The sequence below is a fragment of the Chiloscyllium plagiosum genome, unplaced genomic scaffold, assembly GCF_037043375.1.
Source record: "Chiloscyllium plagiosum isolate Xiang-an unplaced genomic scaffold, Cpla_swu_hap1 HiC_scaffold_4, whole genome shotgun sequence".
NCBI lineage: Eukaryota > Metazoa > Chordata > Chondrichthyes > Orectolobiformes > Hemiscylliidae > Chiloscyllium > Chiloscyllium plagiosum.
Window position 1 is genome coordinate 91,081,807 of NW_028270142.1, and position 23,853 is coordinate 91,105,659.

Consider the following 23,853-nt stretch of genomic DNA (forward strand, 5'->3'; position numbering starts at 1 on the left):
AAGCAAGCAATGTTTTCCCTTCTAACCACCAAAGAGAAAACTTTTAAGAGAGCATCGGCTCTTTTCTAAGTTTGCATCCAAGCTCTTATAAATGTATTCACCCTACTGACATAACTTTCCAAGTTCATACCCCCACCTCCCCCCACCTCCAAACAATCACCATCACTGCCACCACACTGGTTGTCATCTCACCCTCTGAAGAGTGCAGCTGAACAAGATAACACCGCCAAGCCACTTTCATCACCCATACTCTTCCAATCATACTCCCATCAGGACTTCCACCTGTTGACGTTGACAAGGGATGGAATTGATAAGTCCCAAACGTGTAAGCTGCATTGGGTCACCAAATTGATATCCACAGGTTTGTGTCGATGAGACCAGCCTGAATTTAGTTCAGTCACAGAGCTTCTCCATTCCAACATAATATTGTTGTACATTGCTAGAATCATATCTGGTTTCATGTACCAGTGGATTCACAGACATGAAATTTCAATTTCTTTATATTTTACAAATGAATCAATTATTTTGGCATGCAGTTCCTTCAAAGATTTTTTTTTATTTTAAGAATGGCAACATGTCTACTTGTGATAAAAATGTATAAATGAAATTTTCTGCGCACTATTTATAACAAATGGACAGAGTATTAGAGTGAAATGCCTAATTGGTATTTTAACAAAGTCTTTAACTCATGCAAAATAATCCATCACATCTTTCATTAAAGTAGTCCACAGAGGAATTTTACCTCCTTGGTGCCTAATGCTTCATCTCATTTCATTTAAGTTTGGTCAAAATAATGGTGTTATATTTATTCATCACGAGATTTAAATATCTCCATGTTCTTTGCATTCATACATCTATGAATCAGTTTTATTTTTTGTATTTAAAGCTGATCATGAGATATTCCATATTTTCCAGAAAGTGGTAAAGAACGCAGTCCAACTGAAGGATCAGCAAAACGAGAGACTGTCTCTATCATGCTAACCAAGTATGCTGCATATAACACCTTCCATCATTGTGAGCACTGCCATCATTACACAGACTTCAACCCAGCCACACAGGTCAGAACTGGATTTGGGTATTTAGTTCCTTTAAATCTTGCAGTCCAGTTATCTGCAAACTTCATAGACCTTTGATTGTTTCTCCATTATACCATTTTCCTTGTTTTATTTAATGTAAGCAAAATGAAAACCTAAGTAAAATATTTTCTTCCCTCTTTTTAATCAATGAACATAATACTTGCCTGTCATTAAAATTCACCAGATGGTTGTACAACCTTACCTACATCACTGTGTAACTTTTAGGGAATGTGCAAGAGTTAATCTAGGTTATATCAACATTCATCTCTCTTCATGGCTGAAGTCCTTAAAATCTTGCCTATCATAAATATCACGTAAATTACATGTGATTTTAAAAGTACATTCTTAGCATTAATATAAGATTATTAAGGTATTGTAAAATGTGGATAAGAATTACCATTAATTTGCTGTCCAACACTGCCTCCATTCTCCATTTGACAGCTACCACAGGTTGCTGTACAAATTAGAAAATGCAGTTGCTCACCCACCCATTGTTCATTAATTTTTAAAAATTAACCCCATCATTCACAATTTGACAAACCATTTTGGTATCTCAGCATTCCTTTTGAACTTGCTTCTAATTGGATCCCTCTGTTAATCTAAAATTTACAACAACAAGGTTGCTCCCATGATTGTACACTTTCCTGTAAAGTATTTTATAGACAGCCATAACTTTCAGTATTCTCCTTTCTCACCAACTTGGAAGTCTTCTCTGCAGTCATTTTCAATGCCTTATACTTATGAAGGGCTGATTTTTCTTACACAGAAACATAGAACAGGAGTAGGCCATTCAGCCCTTCAAGACTGCACCACCATTCAATATGATCATGTTTGATCATGCAACCTCAGTATCCCATTCCTGCCCTGTCCCCAAATCTGTTGATCCCTTTAGCCACCAGGGTCATGTACAGCTCTCTTGACTATATCTATTGAACTGGCTCCAACAACTTGCTGTGGGAGATAATTCTACAGATTTACAACTCTTGAGTGAAGAAATTCTTCCTCATCTCAGTTTTGAATGGTTTACACCTTATCCTTAGACTCCGGCCCCTTTTTCTGGACTTCACCAACATTGGGAACGTTCTTCCCGGATCTAGCCCATCCAGTCCCATCAGGATTTTATATGTTTCTATGAGATCTGCCATCCTAGGAATCAGTCTAGTGAACCTTTGCTGGACTCCCTCAATAGCAAGAAAGTCTTTCTTCAGACTAGGAGATCAAAACTGCACACAATACTCAAGATGTGGCCTCATCAAGGCCTTGTATAACTGCAGTAAGACATCCTTTCTTCGATACACAAATTCCCTTGCTATGAAGGCAAGCATGCCATTAGCTTTTCCTCACTGCCTGCTGCACCTACATGCCAGCCGTCAGTGACTGTTTCACCATGACACCTAGGTCTCGTTGTGCCTTACCTTTTCCTAAACTATTCAGATAATAAACTGCCTTCCTGTTTTTGTGATCAAAGTGGATAACCTCACAATTATCCACATTATACTGCATTTGTCAAATATTTGCTCATTCAGCCAGTCTGTCCAAGTCACCCTGCAGCCTTTTAGCATCCTCCTCACAGCGCAAACTGCCACTCAGCTTAGTGTCATTAAAATTCACCAGATGGTTGTACAACCTTACCTACATCACTGTGTAACTTTTAGGGAATGTGCAAGAGTTAATCTAGGTTATATCAACATTCATCTCTCTTCATGGCTGAAGTCCTTAAAATCTTGCCTATCATAAATATCGCGTAAATCACATGTGATTTTAAAAGTACATTCTTAGCATTAATATAAGATTATTAAGATATTGTAAAATGTGGATAAGAATTACCATTAATTTGCTGTCCAACACTGCCTCCATTCTCCAAATTTTGAGATATGGCATTCAGTGCCTTTGTCCAAATCGTGAATGTATATTGTGGACATCTGAGGTTCCAGCACCAAACCCTATGGCACATCACTCACCACGGCTTGCCACTCTGAAAATAACTCATTTATTCCAACTCTCTGCTTCCTGTCTGCCAACCAGTTCGCTATCGTGTCAATCCATTACCTCTGATACCATGAGCTTTAATTTTCCTTACTAATCTATTGTGTAGAATCTTGTCAAAAGCCTTTTGAAAGTCCAGATAAAGATTCACCATTTTCTACTCTACTGGTCACATCCTCAAAAAAATCCAAAAGATTTGTGAAGCATGATTTCCCTGAAGTGAATCCATGCTGACTAGAACCAATCCTGTCCCTGCTTTCCAAATGCTCAGTTATTACATCCTTGATGATTGACTCCAGCACTTTCCCCAGCACCGATGTTAGGCTAATCAGCCTATAATTCAGTGGTTAGCACTGCTGCTTCACAGCGCCAGGGACCCAGGTTCAATTCCGGCCTTGGGTGACTGTCTGTGTGGCGTTTGCACATTCTCCCCATGTCTGTTTGGATTTGCTCTGGTTTCCTCCCACAATCCAACGATGTGCAGGTTAGGTGAATTGGCCATGCTAAATTGCCCATAGTGTTCAGGGATGTGTAGGTTAGGTGCATTAGTCAGGGGTAAATGTAGAATAATAGGGTAGGGGAATGGGTTTGGTTGGGTTACTCTTTGGAGGGTTGGTATGGATGTTGTGCCGAAGAGCCTATTTCCACATTGTAGTGATTCTATAATTTTCTCTCCCTCCTTTTTTTAAAGAGTAGAGTTACACTAGCTACCCTCCAGTCCATTGGAACTTTTCCAGAATCTACAGAATACTGGAAAATGATCACCAATGCATCCGCTATTTCTAGGGCCACACCTGTACCCTGGGATGCAGAGCATTAGGCCCTGGGGACTTATCGGGTTTAATCCCATCAATTTCCCCATATCATTGCCTGACTAATAAGGGTGGCATGGTGGCTCAATGGTTAGCACTGCTGCCTCACAGCACTAGGGACCCAGGTTCAATTCCAGCCTTGGCCACTGTCAATATGGAGTTTGCACATGCTCCCCGTGTCTGCGTGGGTTTCCTCCGTGTGCTCCGGTTTCCTCCCACAATTGGCCATTCTAAATTACCCGTAGTGTTCAGGGATGTGTAGGTTGGGTACATTAATCAGGGATAAATATAAGGTAGGGGAATGTGCCTGGGTGGGTTACTCTTTGGAGGGCCGGTGTGGACTTGTGGGGCTGAAGGGTCTGTTTCCACACTGTAGGGATTCTGATTCACTTCTTCCTTAATGCTACATTGCTTGATTTTTCATGTTCATTCCTTTTAAACTTGCCAGCAATTCATTGGAAAGTTTATGCCACAGTGTTAATTTAATAAGTTCATTGAATTACGATGTGCATCCACTTGCCGTCCAACTGCCCCAATTGTTCATCATTTAATATATTGTTTGCTTTTCTACCTATGCCACCTCCGTATGTTTTCTCTTTTTACTTTTAACTGCACTCCTTACTTTTGTGTTTTTCAAAATTAGTTTTATCTGTAATGTTCCTTTGTATCACTTTCTATGATTAAGTTGAAGCTCACTTTATATTATTCAGCAAAAATGATATAGAGTGTGTTTATATACGATTTCACTGAAATCATATCTCATATTGCCAATTTTATGCACATAAGTACAAAGCTTCATTGGAGGAGAGATTGAATCTATCATTTAATTGTGTTTCAGGTTTCTGATTCTACACTGCATGCATTTACATTTTGTTCCTCCATGTTGGGAGAGGAAGTGCAGCTTCACTTTATTATCCCAAAGTCAAAGGAACAGCATTTTGTCTTCAGCCAACAGGGTAAACACCTGGAAAGTATGCGTCTGCCTCTTGTTACAGATAAGGTCAGCAACTGTAGTAGCCCTTTTGGGCTTAATTTGTTTTTGATATTGAATAATATTGAAATGTATCCACTGTTCCATATGATCTGTTTTAATGTTTAGATTGAAAAATTTAGGTTGGGCAGAACTCCCCATTTTGAATTCTTCATTGGAATTTGTCCAAGATTTAAAGGAAACCGCTCAAAAATGAAATTAAGATGGCATCTTGCCTTATGTTTTTACTTACACTCGTACTTTTTCTCAGTATTTTAAATAATTAAACTATATTCCCATACTATGTTTTCTTTGTGAAGATCCGTTGAGTTATGTGAAGTTAGTGCTGAAGCTATGGAATCATTTTTGTCATTCTACTTTGAATTCTGTCCAGTGCTTCCATGTCCTTTTGAAGTTAAGAAGCATGTAAATTTTTAACTGTTCAAATCTAGCTTTATGCATGAAGAAATTGAAAGTCACAATAGTTCATTGGAACTGGAGGCTGTTCTTGTTTTAAAAAGAGATGATTGGTGGTGAGAATAACCTGAGGGTCACTACAGCTCAGGCAAGGGCAAGGTTGAGAAGGCAGGGCCCTCATGGTGACCCTTAACTGGTATGGGAATTGAACCCACACTGTTGGTATTACTCTACATCACAAACCAACCATTCAACCAACTGAGCTAACCAACACTTTAGCAGGATTATTGTATGAGATGGAAATGTGTTGCTGGAAAAGCGCAGCAGGTCAACAAGCATCTAGGGAACAGGAGAATCGACGTTTCGGGCATTAGCCCTTCTTCAGGAATGGCTAATGCCCGAAACGTCGATTCTCCTGTTCCCTAGATGCTGCCTGACCTGCTGCGCTTTTCCAGCAACACATTTCCATCTCTGATCTCCAGCATCTGCAGACCTCACTTTCTCCTCCAGGATTATTGTATCACAATGTAGATTTTGGCTTGTAATTGCATTACTGACATTTATTAATCAAGCTTTATTTTTTTTAAGAATTACTGTTGAATGATTCTGAAGAATGATTTTTATGACTTGAAGCATCTGCTGTTGTTCCAATCGCTCTAAATGGTGAAGAGAAATAAGTAATGGCTCTTAGGTAGTCACTTTGGTTTAATAAAGGTAGTGTCTTATCTGTTAATTAAAGAAAAGTTCACGTAGCAATAGGAGCAGAAATTATTAGTTTTTGGAGGAGGAGGGATTCTCCTGGTGATGCCTTTGGAGGAGATTGTGGTCAGGGAGGCTGATGCAATCCAAGTTGTCTGCTTGCCATCCCCTAACTACTGACCTTGTATTACCATACCCATGTATTTCTGTCTGTAATTTAAGTTCTATCTTTTGGGGCAGGCGGTTGGCCTGTGTCATGTTTGAGGTAAGCCACGATGGTGGAGGCAGAAATAAATTGTGAGCACATATAGTAAGGAGCGTTTATTATCTGTTAGCCAGAGACATCAAAAGCATTTCTTGGCATATTCAATGTACATCTTTTATGACCTTGTTGGATTGCAACCAACTCTCTTAGATTTGATGTAAAGTCACACTCAAATTCTTGCATTGTATGAGCTGGAAGGTGAAAATGAACCTTAAAATTGGGCTTCGTAAAAACATGAAAATTTGAACTCCCAAAAGGAGGCAACTTTAAATCGAGTGGGAGACAATTTTTTATTAAATCTTGAACCCAAACTGTCTCATTCAGGCTCAGTGGAGGCAAGTACTTAAATGGTAGAAATGGTATTGTGCGTCAGTATTCTCCTGCATTTAGATTTAACCCTGGCCAATTTACTTTATTGAGCTTGAGAAAAACTGGCAGCTAAGGGAGTTGAAGATTGTCAGATCAAGCAGGTAAGTGCATTTACAGAAGTATTTGTGGTCCTAGTATAGATTGTGTCCCCAGCCAACCAAACTAGTCTGCTTCTTACACCCACCTCTTCCAATCCTAGTGTTCTGATCCCCAATCCCCAATGATTCTATCTCTATTCAAGCTACAAACCCCCCAAAAGCTGATCATTGTGATCTCCCTTTGACCAACCCCCACCCTAAAACCCCCTCCCCAAAAATCCCTCCCTCTCTCCTGTATGCTTCCTGATTGCACCTTCCAACTATTCCACATGTTGATCTCCACTGTCCAGATTCCCGTCCCAGCACAACCTCATCTCCAATTTCCCATGAGAGAAACCTCGAGCATCCCTGGCCTCGGTAATTCTTTTGCCTTTTGCTCCTTTTGCTTCATTGTCTACAAGTTGGTGCAAAGCTCTATCTTCCTGAAGAAGGGCTTATGCCCGAAACGTCGATTCTCCTTCTCCTTTGATGCTGCCTGACCTGCTGCGCTTTTCCAGCAACACATTTTTAAGCTCTGATCCCCAGCATCTGCAGTCCTCACTTTCTCCTAGTTGATTTTAACCTGCTGCGAATTCTCTTGCAAGGATGCCTTCCTTGAAGAAGCTCTCCTCCTCCCTCTACAAGGATCTCAGTGAGTCCGTATCTCACTGCACCCCCCAGGTCATCTCATCTGCCCTGAAGCTCTTCAGCCGCGTCCTCAAACAGACTCGCTACCACAGCCACATCTCCTTCCTCAGCACCTGTCTACGGAACCGACTGACCTCGCATGGACTCCGGACTACGTTCAGACCAACAAAATTTGGACCCAACCAGGACAACCAGTACCTACAACAAATCCGAAGCCTCCAGCAACAGACATCCCTCCGGATCCTCCGCTCCACGCTTGCAGCCATGCGCCGCTACCTACATTCCCTACAGTCAGCCCTACCCCAGCTCAGGACAACTCTCACAGATCTGCAAAGGTCCTTTACTCTTCTTCATCCACAGAAGAATCCATATACTAAACAAACAGTTCTTTCTAGCCATATCGGAAATTCAAGACAGTAAGTACCAAAAACTTTCTTGTACTTAACCCCACACTCCGGATTCCTCAACCGTTCCAGAATCTTCCATCGGCCTCCGGAAGCGCTCGGGCGCCATTAACCAAGTGGCCGCTGCGAACCATGATGTCACTTCCGCCCCCACCGACCATGCAACCTCGGCGATCGCCACCCAGACAACCGCCTCCATGATCGCCAGGAAGACCATCGTCAACAGATTTGCGGCCTCCGCAGAGTCCACAGCCACCAGGAAGAACACCGTTTCTGCATTTGCCGCAGCCACTTCCGCCCCCGGAGTTGCCGTCGTAGCATCTACCTCCGCCCTCAGTGACATCACTCGCCTACACACCGACCACGTCGAATGTGTCTCCGCCCCGCACCGATCCCCGCCCCCTCGCAGATCTCTGCCCCGCGCCGATCCCCGCCCCCACTCCCAGCTCCAGCCCCATACCAGGTCCTAGCTCCCAGCCCTGCCGCCATGACATTGACCGCCTCAACCTCTCCACACTTCTCACCCACTCCAACCTCTCACCCTCGGAATGTGCAGCCTTCCACTCCCTCCACTCCAACCCCAACCTCACCATCAAACCGGCAGACAAGGGAGGCGCGGTGGTAGTTTGGCGCACCAATCTTTATATTGCTGAGGCTAAACGCCAGCTCGCGGACACCTCCTCCTACTGCCCCCTTGACCATGACCCCACCTCCCACCACCAAACCATCATCTCCCAGACCATCCATAACCTCATCACCTCAGGGGGATCTCCCATCCACTGCCTCCAACCTGATTCCTGAAGAAGGGCTATGCCCGAAACATCGATTCTCCTTCTCCTTTGATGCTGCCTGACCTGCTGTGCTTTTCCAGCAACACATTTTTAAGCTCTGATCCCCAGCATCTGCAGTCCTCACTTTCTCCTAGCAAAGCTCTATCTTGTCAGCAACCTGAAAATTGATACAACAAATGCAAATCAGATCTTGATGCTAAATTTGGTAGTAACTGAGAGAAACTCTTTCATGTGGGTTTTCTGATTATCATCATCTGATTATCATCATCATCCTGCCTTCAAGATTTCAGAGCAAAATATGTGCAGAATTAATATGAGATAAGCTACTGTTTGCTTATAAGTCATAGAACATACAACAGTACAGGCCCTTCGACCCTCAATGTTGTGCCAACCTTTTGTCCTACTCTAAGGTCAGACTAGCCTACATACCCTTCATTGTAGTATCTTCCACATTGCCTATCCAAGAGTCGGTTGAATGTCCATAATGTATCTGACTCTACTATCACTGCTGGCAGTGCATTCCACACACCCACCACTCTCTGTGTAAAGAACCTACCTCTGACATCTTGTCTAAACAATAGATAATAGGTGCAGGAGTAGGCCATTCTACCCTTCGAGCCAGCACTACCATTCATTATGATCGTGGCTGATCACCCTCAATCAATATCCTGTTCTTGCCTTATCCCCATAACCCTTGATTCCACTATTCTTAAGAGCTCTATCCAATTCTTTCTTGAAAGTATCCAGAGACTTGGCCTCCATAGCCTTCTGGGGCAGAGCATTCCATACACCCACCACTCTCTGGGTGAAGAAGTTTCTCCTCAACTCTGTTCCAAGTGGCCTACCCCTTATTTTTAAACTGTGTCCTCTGGTTCGGGACTCACTTATCAGCGGAAACATGCTTCCTGCCTCAAGAGTGTCCAATCCTTTAATAATCTTATACGTCTCAATCAGATCCTCTCTCAGCTTTCTAAACTCAAGCGTACACAAGCCCAGTCGCTCCAATCTTTCAGCGTAAGATAGTCCTGCCATTCCAGGAATTGACCTTGTAAACCTACGCTGCAGTCCCTCAATAGCCAGAATGTCTTTCCACAAATTTGGAGACGAAAACTGCACACAATATTCCAGGTGCGGTCCCACCAGGGCCCTGTACTGCTGCAGAAGGACCTCTTTGCTTCTATACTCAATTCCTCTTGTTATGAAGGCCAGTATGCTATTAGCTTTCTTCACTGCCTGCTGTACCTGCATGCTTGCTTTCATTGACTGATGTACAAGAACACCTAGATCTCGTTGTACTGCCCCTTTACCTAACTTGACTCCATTTAGGTAGTAATCTGCCTTCCTGTTCTTGCCACCAAAGTGGATAACCACACATTTATCTACATTAAACTGATCTGCCATGCATCCATCCACTCACCTAGCTTGTCCAGGTCACCCTGTATTCTCCTAACATCCTCCTCACATTTCACCCTGCCACCCAGCTTTGTGTCATTAGCAAATTTGCTAATATTACTTTTAATACCTTCATCTGTATCATTAATGTACATTGTAAAAAGCTGCGGTCCCAGCACTGATCCCTGCGGCACACCACTGGTTACTGCCTGCCGTTCCAAAAGGGAGCCGTTTATCACTACTCTTTGTTTCCTGTCAGCCAACCAATTTTCAATCTATGTCAGTATTTTTCCCCGAATACCATGTGCACTAATTTTGCTCACTAACCTCCTATGTGGGACTTTATCAAAGGCTTTCTGAAGGTCCAGGTATACTACATCCACCTTATCTCCCTTGTCCATCCTCAAGAAATTCCAGAAGATTAGTCAAGCATGATTTCCCCTTCATAAATTCATGCTGACTCTGACCTATCCTGTTACTGCTATCCAGATGTGTCGTAATTTCATCCTTTATAACAGACTCCAGCATCTTTCCCAGACTAACTGGTTTATAATTCTGTTTTCTCTCTCCCTCCTTTCTTAAAAAGTGGGACAACATTAGCCACCCTCCAATCCGCAGGAACTAATCCTGAATCTATAGAACATTGGAAAGATCACCAATGCATCCACGATTTCTAGGGCCACCTCCTTCAGTACCCTGGGATGCAGACCATCAGGTCCCGGGGACTTATCAGCCTTCAGACCTAACAGTCTCTCCAACACCATTTCCTGCCTAATATAAATTCCCTTCAGTTCAGGTCCTTCAACCACTATTTCATCTGGGAGATTGCTCGTGTCTGCCCCAGTGAAAACAGATCTAAAGTACCACTCAACTTTTCTGCCATTTCTTTGTTCCCCGTAATAAATTCACCCATTTCTGTCTTCAAGGGCCCAATTTTAGTCTTAACCATTTTTTTTCTTTTCACATACCTAAAAAAGCCTTTACGAAACTCCTTTATATTTTTGGCCAGTTTACTTTCGTACCTTATTTTTTCTTTGCGTATTTCCTTTTTAGTTATCCTCTGTTGTTCTTTAAAAGCTTCCCAGTCCTCCCAGTTGAACAGTTCATCCACTTTACCAACACCTTCCACTCCGACCTCAAATTCACCTGGACCATCTCAGACTCCTCCCTCCCCTTCCTAGACCTTTCCATTTCTATCTCGGGCGACCGAATCAACACGTACATTTACTATAAACCGACCGACTCCCACAGCTACCTAGACTACACCTCCTCCCATCCTGCCCCCTGTAAAAACGCCATCCAGCATTCCGAAAAGACCACTCCCTCCATGACTCCTTCGTCAGGTCCACACCCCCCACCAACCCAACCTCCACTCCCGGCACCTTCCCCTGCAACCGCAAGAAATGCAAAACTTGCGCCCACACCTCCCCCTTACTTCCCTCCAAGGCCCCAAGGGATATTTCCATATCCGCCACAAATTCACCTGCACCTCCACACACATCATCTATTGCATCAGCTGCACCCGATGTGGCCTCCTCTATATTGGGGAGACAGGCCGCCTACTTGCAGAACGTTTCAGAGAACACCTCTGGGACACCCGGACCAACCAACCCAATCACCCCGTGGCTCAACATTTCAACTCCCCCTCCCACTCCACCAAGGACATGCAGGTCCTTTGGACTCCTCCATCGCCAGACCATAGCAACTCAACAGTTGGAGGACGAGCGCCTCATCTTCCGCCTAGGAACCCTACAACCACAAGGGATGAACTCAGATTTCTCCAGTTTCCTCATTTCCCCTCCCCCCACCTTGTCTCAATCAAATCCCTCGAACTCAGCACCGCCTTCCTAACCTGCAATCTTCTTCCTGACCTCTCCTCCCCCACCCCACTCCGGCCTATCACCCTCACCTTGACCTCCTTCCACCTATCGCATTTCCAACGCCCCTCCCCCAAGTCCCTCCTCCCTACCTTTTATCTTAGCCTGCTGGACACACTTTTCCTCATTCCTGAAGAAGGGCTTATGCCCGAAACGTCGATTCTCCTGTCCTTGGATGCTGCCTGACCTGCTGCGCTTTTCCAGCAACACATTTTCAGCTCTGATCTCCAGCATCTGCAGTCCTCACTTTCTCCTCCTCAACCTTAAGTTAACTTCCTTCTTCCTCTTGACTAGATGTTCCACATCCCTTGTCATCCAAGGTTCTTTCAACATATCATCCCTTCCCTGCTTCAGTGGCACAAACCTGTCCAGCACTATCAGCAGGTGCTGCCTAAACAACCTCCACGTTTCTGTCATGCATTTCTCTGAGAACATCTGTTTCCAATTTAGGTGCTGCAGTTCCTGCCTAATAGCATTGTAATTCCGCCTCCCTCAATTAAATACTTGGCAATACTGCCTGCTCCTATCCCTCTCTATGAGTATAATAAAGGTCAGGGTGTTGTGATCACTATCACCGAAATGCTGTCCTACCAAGAAATCTGACAATTGGCCTGGTTCGTTGCCAAGCCCCAAATCGAATATGGCCTCTCCTCTAGTCGGTCTATCTACATATTGAATCAGGAACCCTTCCTGGATACACCTGACAAAACCTGCTCCATCCGAAATATTTGAACTCAGTAGGTTCCAATCAATATTGGGGAAGTTAAAGTCACCCATGACAATAACCCTGTTACTTCTGCACCTTTCCAAAATCTGCCTCCCAATCTGCTCCTCTGTGTCTCTGTTGCTACTGGGGGTTGTCTGTAGAAAATTCACAATAAAGTGACTGTTCCTTTCCTGTTTCTGACTTCCACCCATACTGACTCTGTAGACAAACCTTCCTCGGCGACCTCCCTTTCTGCGGCTGTGATACTATCCCTGATTAGCAATGCCACTCCTCCACCTCTTTTACCTCCCCACCCCCATTCCTTTTGAAACGTCTAAACCTTGGAACATCCAACAACCATTCCTGCCCCTTAATCACCATAATAAATATGAGCAACTTGACAATTTCAAATGCATAATGTTTTGACATTTGGTTATCCTAATTATATGAAAAAAAGATTCCTATTTGAAAGAAATATTTTTATTTAGCAAAGTTTACTTAATTTGTTTCAGCAGAATCCCAAGTCAGTGAAGAGTCCTATCTTTACACCTACTACTGGGAGACACGAGCATGGCCTGCTGAACCTCTACCATGCCATAGAGGGTGCAAACCACCTTCACGTCCTGGTAGTCAAAGAGTTTGAAATGCCTCTCTATCGAAAATATTGGCCCAATCACATTATGTTGGTACTACCTGGCATGTTCAATGATGCAGGGGTGGGTAAGTAAGTCTGCTTTATTTGTAGGGTTATGCTGTAGTGAGCAGTAAGTGTTTCATATTTTACTGGATAACATGCTGCATAACATGATTTATATGTGTTTTGAAGTAGATAAATTTGCAGAGTCCATAAGTCTTTCTCACTGAATAGTTGTGACATTGTATTTTAAAATTGGCATGTGGTTCATGTGATTGATTCTGTATGTTTTCATGGCAGTTAATTTATATTGCTCTTGTTTATTTTTAACAATCAAGTTAGACAATTTATGAATGCATATGTTTGGAATTTTTTTCACTAATGAGATCTTCTCATGGAAACAAAAATAATATAGTTGACACACGATCCAGAAGCATGAAGATATTAGGATGATTTTTGCATTTGACTTGTAAATCAAAGAATTCCTCATTTGTCTATTCTTTGTCTGCTTCAAGTTGGTCCATTGTCAAGTACAACAGAATTGCAGGGCAGTCATACTGGACTTGAAACTCTGTTTCTTTCTCCACAGATACTGCCAGACACGCTGAGTTTCTCCAGTACTTCCTGTTTTTAATCATAGTAGAAGGAGCACTTCTTTAAAAGCTTTGTCCTTGTGGAAATTATATGAATCTCTTCCACGTTTTGTTTTGTTTACTGACAATAGCAATCTCTCAACGCCCTTGTCGATTAGACGAGATTTATTGGGTGGAATTTTCTTCTTTGAGATTAAGTGCGGGGTGGTTGTAAATCTGGGAGGAACTTCCACTCTAGACCTGGTTGTGTTTTCCTGAAAGATTACACTTTCTCCGCTCATTACATACGTGTGTTGAGGTTTTTGAGTTCAGCCCCTTTTGAGTTTAACTCTGTTTGTCTGCTCCAGTCGGGTTTGTTAGCATTGGCCAGTGTGGCTGCCTTGCTTGGGCAGGCTTATTGGCCTGGTCAGACGTCACCTGTAAAACTGCAAGTATTAAACAGCAACAAGCCAGACTGATTATGTCTGAGACTTCCCATGAGCTGATTGTCATGGAGAGGCTACACTCCTAACATGAAGTGTTTTTATAAAGAACCACCATGGTTTTGAAGGAACCAAGTAACTTAAAACTGGTGTTTGGAGGAAGAAATCAACCAGGTACATGCCTCATATATATGTATAGTTGGGTGTGCGAAGACATTGGTTTCCCAGCGTTTTGGCTAGCAGGATTGCTCTTGTAATTCTACTGGGCTAGAGCATTAATGAGTATTCATAATAAGTTAATTGAATGCAAAACGGTTTCCTGAAGACAGAAAAGTCACTTGAAAAGTTTTCAGAATTTAAAAGCATACTTCAACCCGCCTTGGGGAAACTGAATTGTGCCTCCCACCCGATTAAGCTCCCCCTTCTAAATGCTCTGAGCAAACCCTGAAAATTATTTACTACTTCAATTTTGGTTTCAATCTGCAAGCAGCATTGTATTTTGTTGTGATTTGGGACCATCTCCATCGATCATTCGTACTTTTGAAGTTTTCCTAACTGCACAACCTCAAGAGAATATAAAGTTGTGCTTCACCATTCTAGAAGGCATGTCCAAATGTCCAAAGATAAGACCACAGGAACTAGTGAGAGTGAGCCTTTGGATTCCACAGCCAACTTTGTGAACACACACTCGAGCAATTTGTCTGTTAGATCAGGAAGAAGGACTTCATAAAATGTTTCAGAACCATGCCAGTATTGGAGCATAAGTTGAGGGAGACTCAATCTCACTTCAAGAACTGGTGTTTTCCTCTAGGGATGCAAAACCAAGTTCAGAATTGCTTCTGGATCTTGAATCCACCCCTAGAGGGGTTGGGGTAAGGATGGGATGATGCAACCACATTGAAACTTTCATAGGAGAGCTCCCTTTAATTAGAATGGAGACAGGTTCCCATCCAATTAATGATGATCGGTGAACTCCCAAGCTGGAGGACCCATCAAGATCCATCCAGCTTGACTGGAGCAGCAGCCATCAAGAAAGGGAATTTCAAATCATAGGCATTCTCCTGCTACCTTTTTAAAATCTTTGATAATAAATAGATTTAGTAATCAGGCTACCATTGTCATTGCTGCACCTAAATTGGCCCGTCTTGGTGAGGGAAAGTGTAAAGCAACTGTAAAATTAAGGTGTTAATGACTTGATTGGCATACTATCTGCAGGGCTAATTTCTGAACTATGTCCAATCCGGCTGTAAGTTCAGTCCCAAAAATGTCTTACTCCAGCTTCAGCTTAAAATGGTTCTTTTGGGAGGCAAACATGAAAGCCCACTTCCCCAAGATTTGTCCCAATCGAACCATATCCTATTTTTCTCCCCCCCTCCTCCACCTCCTGTCCCGACCGTCTCCCCACTCCCAATGCCAGCAGTTAAATAAAGGAAATGCCCTTTTTATGTCAAGGAGAAACATTAACCTATTGCAGATCACTTAACAGTAATCGTATTCCATTAATTTGAAATGAGAGAAGAGTACAGCTACAATTTTTAGTGATGGTTAATTATTATTTTTTTCCACTTAATATCATGCTTTGAACCAATAGCAATCTTAACAATACTTTTTCAGCAATTATTCAGAATATTAGATTAGCAAATTGTGTAAACTCATTGTTTAAATTCTGACCTCTTTAGGTGCTGCCCACTTTCTAATCAAAGAACTTTCATATCACAATTTGGAATTGGAACGAAACCGTCAAGAAGAGATGGGCGTCAAACGACAGTGTGTGTGGCCATTTATACTTGTCATAGATGACTCTTGTGTCCTTTGGAATGTTCATAATATATCAGAATCAGACAGGTAGGAAAGACAAATAAAGCACTTTATTAATGGCAGAATATATTTATTTAGAGAATTGCTTCTTTACTTGCAGGTTTCTTGTTTCTCAAACTAAAATGATAGAGAGCAATAGAATACATAGCAGGGACCTCCTACTGTGATTATTCCTTTTTCCTTGCTGGGATTTTTATTTCCTGTTGACCTGCAACAGTTAAGACTTGGAATAAAGCAAAATGAAAGGAATGATTGCAAACTTTTGAAATGCATGACAAGGAAGTCAATAGCTGTCAAGCAAAAAGGTTCAGATATGTATCCTTTGATGAACGAACATATATGCTTTTGGTCTGATCCACAGCATCACTTAAACGCTCTGTAAGCACTTCTAACAGTGGTTTACAACAAAGTGTCTGCAAATGTGTAAAGCTAAATATAGGCCTTGATTTTCTGATCTCTGGATAGTTGGAAACTGGACATGCCTACAAAGTTGCACATTGGGACCATTCTCCAAGTTTGTGTGCTGACTCTATGGGAATTGCCCAGGACGTTAAAACATCCAATGGGCAATTCTCCACCTCCCAGGATACTGTACAAAGGTTTCCAACATTTAATTAGGGTCTGAGACTTGGGAGAGAAATGATTTGCATAGCTGAATAATTACCCAGGAAATCCCAGACAGATTGAAACCACGTCTAACAACTAGATGATGGTTCAGCTTTGTAAATACCCCACGAAGTACCTCCCATTCTTCCATATCCTTCAGAGGTTCAAATGCTTTTCATTTTGGATATCCGCATTAAATATTTCTAGGCCAGGCATTGCAGAACTAAATAAAAAATTACTAACTGTATTTGTTTTGTGCTTTTAATAAGACATCCTAAGGTTCTTCACAGGACCACTGTGAAGCATAAATCTGTGAGCCCATAAATAAAATTGATGAAATACTTTTTTGGATTCCCTCATAGAGACTGTCCCACCCATCACTGGTTGAATATCAGTTGTTGGAGGATGGTGGAAATGAATGCCCTCGCGGACATTAATTGGTGGATGAGACAGGAAGACCGTCTGCAGGGCTTCCAGCCCTGGCTTATTTGGGGCAAAGGTAGGAGGCAATGAGGTACTCATTCAACACCCTCCTGCCTGATTAAATTCTCTCCCCTCCAAGTTTGCCTCGAAAGAGAGCATTAAATCCCACTCATAGTGTCCAAATAAAGATTAGAGGATATTCATATAAGCACCTTCTTGCTTCTCTCTGAAACATCTAAAACAAATTTAAAGATAAATTGTTTTGAAATGCAGTCATTATTATCTAGACAAATGCTGCAGTCATTTTCAGAATAATAAGTTTTCATAGACAGGAATCAGATGAAGTGGTGGATGCTGCCTGAATTGCTGTGCTCTTCCAGCACCACTGATCCAGGAATCAGATGAAGCTTATTGTTTTTATTGTTAAGAACTGCTGTGTGTTAGGAATGTGGACATGTAAAATGAAATGGCTGTGTACAAGTTTTTGACCAACAGATTTTTTTAAACAGTGAAACGAAGGAACCCATAGTTTCCACAAAGAACGTTTCCTTGAAGACTGTAATGCTGCACATTGAGGCCACACCAAAGATTACTCATTATGCACTCTGTGGAATTCAAAAATGGAACAGCAAGCTAAATGCTAGCAAATTGAGGATGCCATTCTCTCGCTGTCACATACATGACTTTATACTGTTGAATGTTGACCTGACACAGAATGTACAATATGATCTAAACAGGTAAGTTTCAATGAACTCATAGATTTTATCAAATGTTTATATTTTTTAAAAATCAATTTCCATTAAAGCCAAGGTTCAAACCAAGTTAGTTTTACAATAAATCATTTTTTCAAGTCAAATACAAAAATTAAGAGAGAGAGCAACAGAAAATAAAATTGATCATGAGATTAGGGTCTTTGTGTTATCATGGTTTAATAAACAACCATTATAGTTTATTTGCGTAAATGAGGTTTGGCATTGGACTTCTAAGTCTTGTCACTATACAACTTAATTCAGTTAATTGTTTCAAATTGCATAGCTGACAATTGTTTTGAGATATGTTTTCAGGAAAGAAGTGGTGAGGCTTTGAGTTTGGTAGCCATCTCACAAAAGAACAGGAGAATTGATCACATTTGTTTTCAAGTGACTCCGGACTGTAATTTTGTGTAAAGCATTGAAGTAACTATGGTATTTGGGGCTAAGAAAATTCTGACAAAAGTTTTGTCCTGTAGCCAGCACATTCTGAGGTTCTAACTCCTGCTTGCACTGCATATTTTGGTCAAATTGTGACTTGGTCAAGAATTAGAATGTTGGCAAGGGCTGAAGTGAGCAGCAAACTGGCCTGAACTGGGAGCGTAATTTATTCTAAGTCTCAGATTTAATCTGCATGCCTCCAGCCAGTTACCTGTTTGCCATGAGTGAATTCTCAAGTGGCAAGAGATCGGTGACAGAGATTGACAGAAATGTTCCTGACACTTCTGTAAGTTGTGGGATGAAGTTTTGGAATGGTGGCAAAGCCTTTGCTAAGTTTTCCACAATAGTTGCTCTAATCTAGTATAAAAAGCAGTTTATCATAAATCTCAGAACCTGTTCATTTACAAAAGGACTCCGACAGACACTGAGAGCAATTGATTCAGCCCTGAGCACAGAAATGTGTGGGGACAAAGTAGATTGGTTAGTAAATGCTCCTTACTTGGCTGCAAAATCATCCCAGTCTTGCTCATGGTAGGTAGGCCTCATTATTCTCCACCCTTAGCCATTCTTCCTCAAAGTTCATCCATGCATTTGAAATCCCTTCCTTCATACTCCCTAGACCAATCAATATTTCTTCCATGGCCTGATGCATCCTCAATACCCTCTCTTACTGTATTCATTACATGCAGGTTTGGAAAGTCTGTCAAGACCTTCATATACTCCTGAAACGAACAAAATAAGAAAACCTCTTTTGATAGTGTTTGTTTAAACATTTGCTTCTCTTACACTCTTATTAAAGTCAGAGTCATCCGTAGTAAAAATGTGGGAGGCAGGGCATTGTGATAATGTCACTGGACATTATGTCATTCAGATGCCGAAGCCAATGCTCTGGTAGCATGAGTTCTTACCACACCATGGCAACTGGTGGAATTTAAATTTAATTCATGAATTTGGAATTAAAAACAAGACCAATGCCAACCATTATTATTTGTCATTAAAAGAGTCTGATTCACTAATCATTCACTTTCCTTCTTCAACAGAAGAGTATCTGCCTTCCTAGCTCATCTTGTCTATATGTGACTCCAGACCCAAAGCAATAGGGTTGACTCTCAATTGCTGACAGGAGTGTCCAAGCAACTTATTCAGTTCCATCAGTCTTCTACAATATCTAAGAAAAGGAATTAAGTTGGACAGACCACCCAGCGTCATGGTGGGCACGAATTGTTGATGACAAACCCAGCCTGTTTACCCTGCAAACTCACCCTAATGTCTGGAAACTAGTGACAAAATTGGAAGAACTGTGTCGCAGACTAGTCAAGCACCAGCCTGACATAATCATACTTACGGAATGATACCTTACAGACAATGTCCATGACCATCCCACCTCAGCTGGAGACACAACAGGATACAATTAGGAGGGATTTGCCCTAGGGTTCCTCAATATTGACTGTGGGATCCATGTGGTCTCATGGCATTAGATCAAACATAGGCAAGTAAACCTCCTGCCTGTTCCCCACCTCAGCTGATGAATCAACATTCCTCCATGTTGAATACCACTTGGAGGAAGTAATGAAAGTGGCACGGACAGTGGGTGACTGTTTTCAATGTCCCTCTCTAAAATATATGGTAGTTAAAGTGGTAGATAGAGTTTTGAAATATCTAGAGTTGCTCTGAGGAGCTGACACAAAAGAGAATTTGACCCATGGAGTCTAATAGCCTTGGTATTATATACCTGTAAGCTAGTTTCAAGGGCTGAATGACTTACATACTCCTATTTCTTATGTTTTTATCGCCACAAACGTCTCAGTAACACCAGTAATGACTGACCTCACACTTTCCTAAAGGATGTAATCCTTAGATTGGATCTCTTCTTTCATGGGAAAGGCCAATTTTAATAAGGCCAGATAAGATTTGACCAAAGTAAATTAGGAGCAGGTATTTTTAGGTAAATCTGTGTTAGAACAGTGGTATGCATTCAAAAAGGAAATAGGGAGAGTACTGGGTCAACATGTTCCAAAGCAGAAAGGATGGGAGCGACAAATCCATGCAATCCCTGGATATCGAGGGATATTCAGGATTGCATAAAGAGAAGAAAGGAGGCTTGTGGCAGATACCCAGGCTTGAAACAGCAGAAGCCCAAGTGGAGTATAGAATATGCAAAGGAGAATGTTATAAAGGGAAATTAGGAGAGCAAAATGGGAGCATGAAAGGATAATGGCAAGTAGAGTAAAAGAAAATCCTAAGTTACTAAAAGTAAAAGGAAACCTTGAGAAAGAGTAGAGCCCATGACGGACGACAGTGATAATTTGTGTATGGAACCTGAGAACATAGTGTTCTAAGTGAATGCTTTGTGTTGATGTTCACTAGTGAGAGGGATGATATGGGTATAGAAAACACAGAGAAAGACTTGATATGATTAAGGAAGTTAGCATAGGCAGAGAAGAGATTCTGAGTGGTCTGTCAAACTTAAAAATAGATAAATCTCAAGGGCCAGATGAATTGTATTGCAGGCGTTTGAGTGAGACAAGGAAGGAAATGGCAAGGAGTTTGTCAATAATTTTCAGTTTCTCCCTGGCCACAGGAGAGGTTTCAGTGTTAATCAGTGTATCTACACCACAGTGCTGCAACAGTCAAAGAAGTGGCTCATCACAATCTCTCAAGAGCAGTTAGGGATGGCAGTAAACAAAGACCTTGCCAGCAATGAAGTCATGCAGTGAAGGAAGAAAAGTCAGACTAGAAATAAATTGAAATATGTTTGCCTTCCTGGTGTCTGAAATTCTTATCCCCTTGGAAAAGGGGATTGATTATTCAGAACTCTGTAGCTCAATTTGTATCCTTGTACAAAGAGAATTTCACTGTAAGTGGCTCCTCTGTTTCTAATAGGTATACCTGTGAAGACATTGACTTCAACCTACGGACAAACAGCAGTGGTTTACTTATTTGTCGATTTAATCACTTTAGTCTCATGAAGAAATGCATCCAGGTTGGAGGGCATAAAGATTTTGTCATAAAACCAAAGATTATGGTAAGGAATAGCAAACGAGGGTTTGATGCTCAACAGGAATATGTTAAACCTGACTTGGATACTCTTGCAAGAAGTTAAAGTGAACTATCAGTATGTATCATCAAATGTTAAAAATGTGTGAAAGGCAAATTGTTTCATTGTAATCAAGCATTTTAGGATGTCTACCTACATAAATGGTGCACAATATAAGTGTAAGTTGTTTTAATAATGAATGGAAGATTAAAGGTAATCTAAAATTCAGGATTTTTACGATCGAATACCCTGACTCAACATCATTTTGCCATTTCTACAGGAGTCATCCACATGACCTCTCTCATTATCTATCATCATTCTAATGGAGTTCTGAGTAATTTTGTATGGTTTACCAATTTCCACTACAAACCATATTGGAATGACCAAAACCTAATTCAGACAAGGTTTTGATTCTATTCGCTGAGATCTTATAATTATTATCATTGACAATCATTGTGAAAAGAAAGAACTCCCAATAATCTATTAGTACTTATTACTAACAACTAGCTATTATTAAAAATTCTCAGCACATTTCCCTTCTATCATTTTAAATTCTTCCTAGAAACTAGAGAAGGCTTATTCCTTTTGGCCTACCGTAATGCTTCTCAAGAGTAGCCGTAGGTAAGGCTGGCAGTAAGCAGTTGATTCCTGGTTATTCATAAACTTTAAAAAGAGCTCAAGTATTGGTGCAAGGTTATAAACAGTATTATATTTTTTATTGCTGTTGGATTTTTTTCTATACAGAGGACAGTGAGATGGAGTAAGTTAGCAAGTGCATTTCTATCCATTAATGGAACCTAGAATTGAATCCAATAATATTTGAATATCTTCTTACTTCCTTTCAGATATAAGGGTGTTATTTGGATTTTGCGCATTCTCCACTTTTGTTGTTTGTGAATGCGTCATACTAATCTCCTCAGGTTAATGCAGAAAAAGAGGGAGATCAGATCCTAAACCAATCTGCAAACTTTGACATAACTAATGACCAATCATCCAAAAACGTTGCCTCAGCTTGCTAAATGTAATGAGCAGAGATCCCTCAATAGCATGGCCATTTATTAGGTATTGCTATTTCCATTTAAATCTGTTTTGCACATTCTTAATTGTTTCACTGTCATTTTCATTTTGCATCACTACTTTCCTTACTAAAACTTGAAATTCTAGCTAATAATTTAATTTCAATTTTCTTATAGGCTGGAGAAGATTTTGTGTTATCTTCCCCCACTAGGAGGCAATTCTTTTGAAATGACTGCCCCCTTAAAATTGCAGCAGTAGCCTTTTAAGTAATGTGATTCTCATTCCTTGGGTCTCTGTAGTAACACATCAAATGCAAGGTTCAGGCTGTAATGACGCCATTTAAATCTTGCACCTTTTTCTTCAACAGTAGTTTATATTTAAGTCTACAAAGTCTACAATAAGTTTAAATTTAAGTCTACAAAGGTGCACATATTCTGATTTTTCATTAGCCATGCAATAAACGGTGGCACGGTGGCACAGTGGTTAGCACTGCTGCCTCACAGCGCCAGAGACCCGGGTTCAATTCCCGACTCAGGTGACTGACTGTGTGGAGTTTGCACATTCTCACCATGTCTGCGTGGGTTTCCTCTGGGTGCTCCGGTTTCCTCCCACAGTCACAAAGATGTGCGGGTTAGGTGAATTGGCCATACTAAATTGCCCGTAGTGTTACGTTAAAAGGGGTAAATGTAGGGGTATGGGTGGGTTGCGCTTCGGCGGGTCGGTGTGGACTTGTTGGGCCGAAGGGCCTGTTTCCACACTGTAAGTAATCTAATCTAATCTAAACCTTAAACTTCAACCAAATATTATATCAAGGTTCCTGAGAATACTTATTGCAATATATGGATGATTCTAATTAATTGTCTAAACTTTAAAGTCCTAATTCTACATTTGCAGTTAATGAACTATTTTCATGTTTTCTTTGTTTTCCATTACAGGAAATAATTTATTGTTCTGAAAATCTCTACGTATTTTACTGATTTATTTATTTGTGTAAGGATTAAGTACTTAGCAGGGGTCTCATTGTGCTGTAATATATGCAAGAAGAAACCATCGCGGAGCTTTGGACTAATCACTAGTAACCGAGAAGCAATTAAGTTTCCTTCCTGACAGCAATCTTTTCTTTGTGTGACAGGTGTCTGAAAGCCTCAATATCATTTCTGCCTCTCAGTATGTCTGTGCTCCAGATAGTGAAAGCACAATGTTAGCTGCTCCAGCCCAGTTTCTCCTGGAAAAGTTTCTCCAACATGCCAGTTACAAACTCTTTCCTAAAGCTGTACACAATAGCAACAACCCTGTGTTAGCCATTGATTGCTACATTAACCTTGGTCCTGAGGTGAGCCTTTGCTAAAATAGTTTACTGCAATAAACTGGTATTAACCATGCAATAAACTTGAATGTGAGAAGCACATTCCACCATATATATTTAATGTATGTATTTGTAGGTGTAGCATTTGCCATTCCATTTGATCTATCTGGTCATCAGCATCAAATGGCTTAACATTGCATTAACAAGTTAATTCCTGGACATTGAAGATTTAATTATTTAATAACATTAATCTATTAAATTAGTATTACAATTAATTAAACCAAGCTTAATAGTGTTTTGGTGGTACAGAATTTGAAC

At 41.2% G+C, this 23,853-nt stretch overlaps 1 protein-coding gene across 3 annotated transcripts in view; it reads left to right on the top strand.

The window, feature by feature from the left end:
- Positions 1–23,853, top strand: part of greb1l (GREB1 like retinoic acid receptor coactivator) — a 351,285-nt gene that overhangs the window by 318,491 nt on the left and 8,941 nt on the right. For all 3 annotated transcript variants that reach the window (XM_043688237.2, XM_043688239.2, XM_043688240.2), the window contains 7 exons: positions 916–1,058; positions 4,713–4,874; positions 13,005–13,209; positions 15,818–15,983; positions 17,495–17,722; positions 21,059–21,200; positions 23,362–23,562. In XM_043688237.2, coding sequence (XP_043544172.1) covers positions 916–1,058; positions 4,713–4,874; positions 13,005–13,209; positions 15,818–15,983; positions 17,495–17,722; positions 21,059–21,200; positions 23,362–23,562 — 1,247 coding nt within the window. The remainder of the gene's footprint in view (positions 1–915; positions 1,059–4,712; positions 4,875–13,004; positions 13,210–15,817; positions 15,984–17,494; positions 17,723–21,058; positions 21,201–23,361; positions 23,563–23,853) is intronic.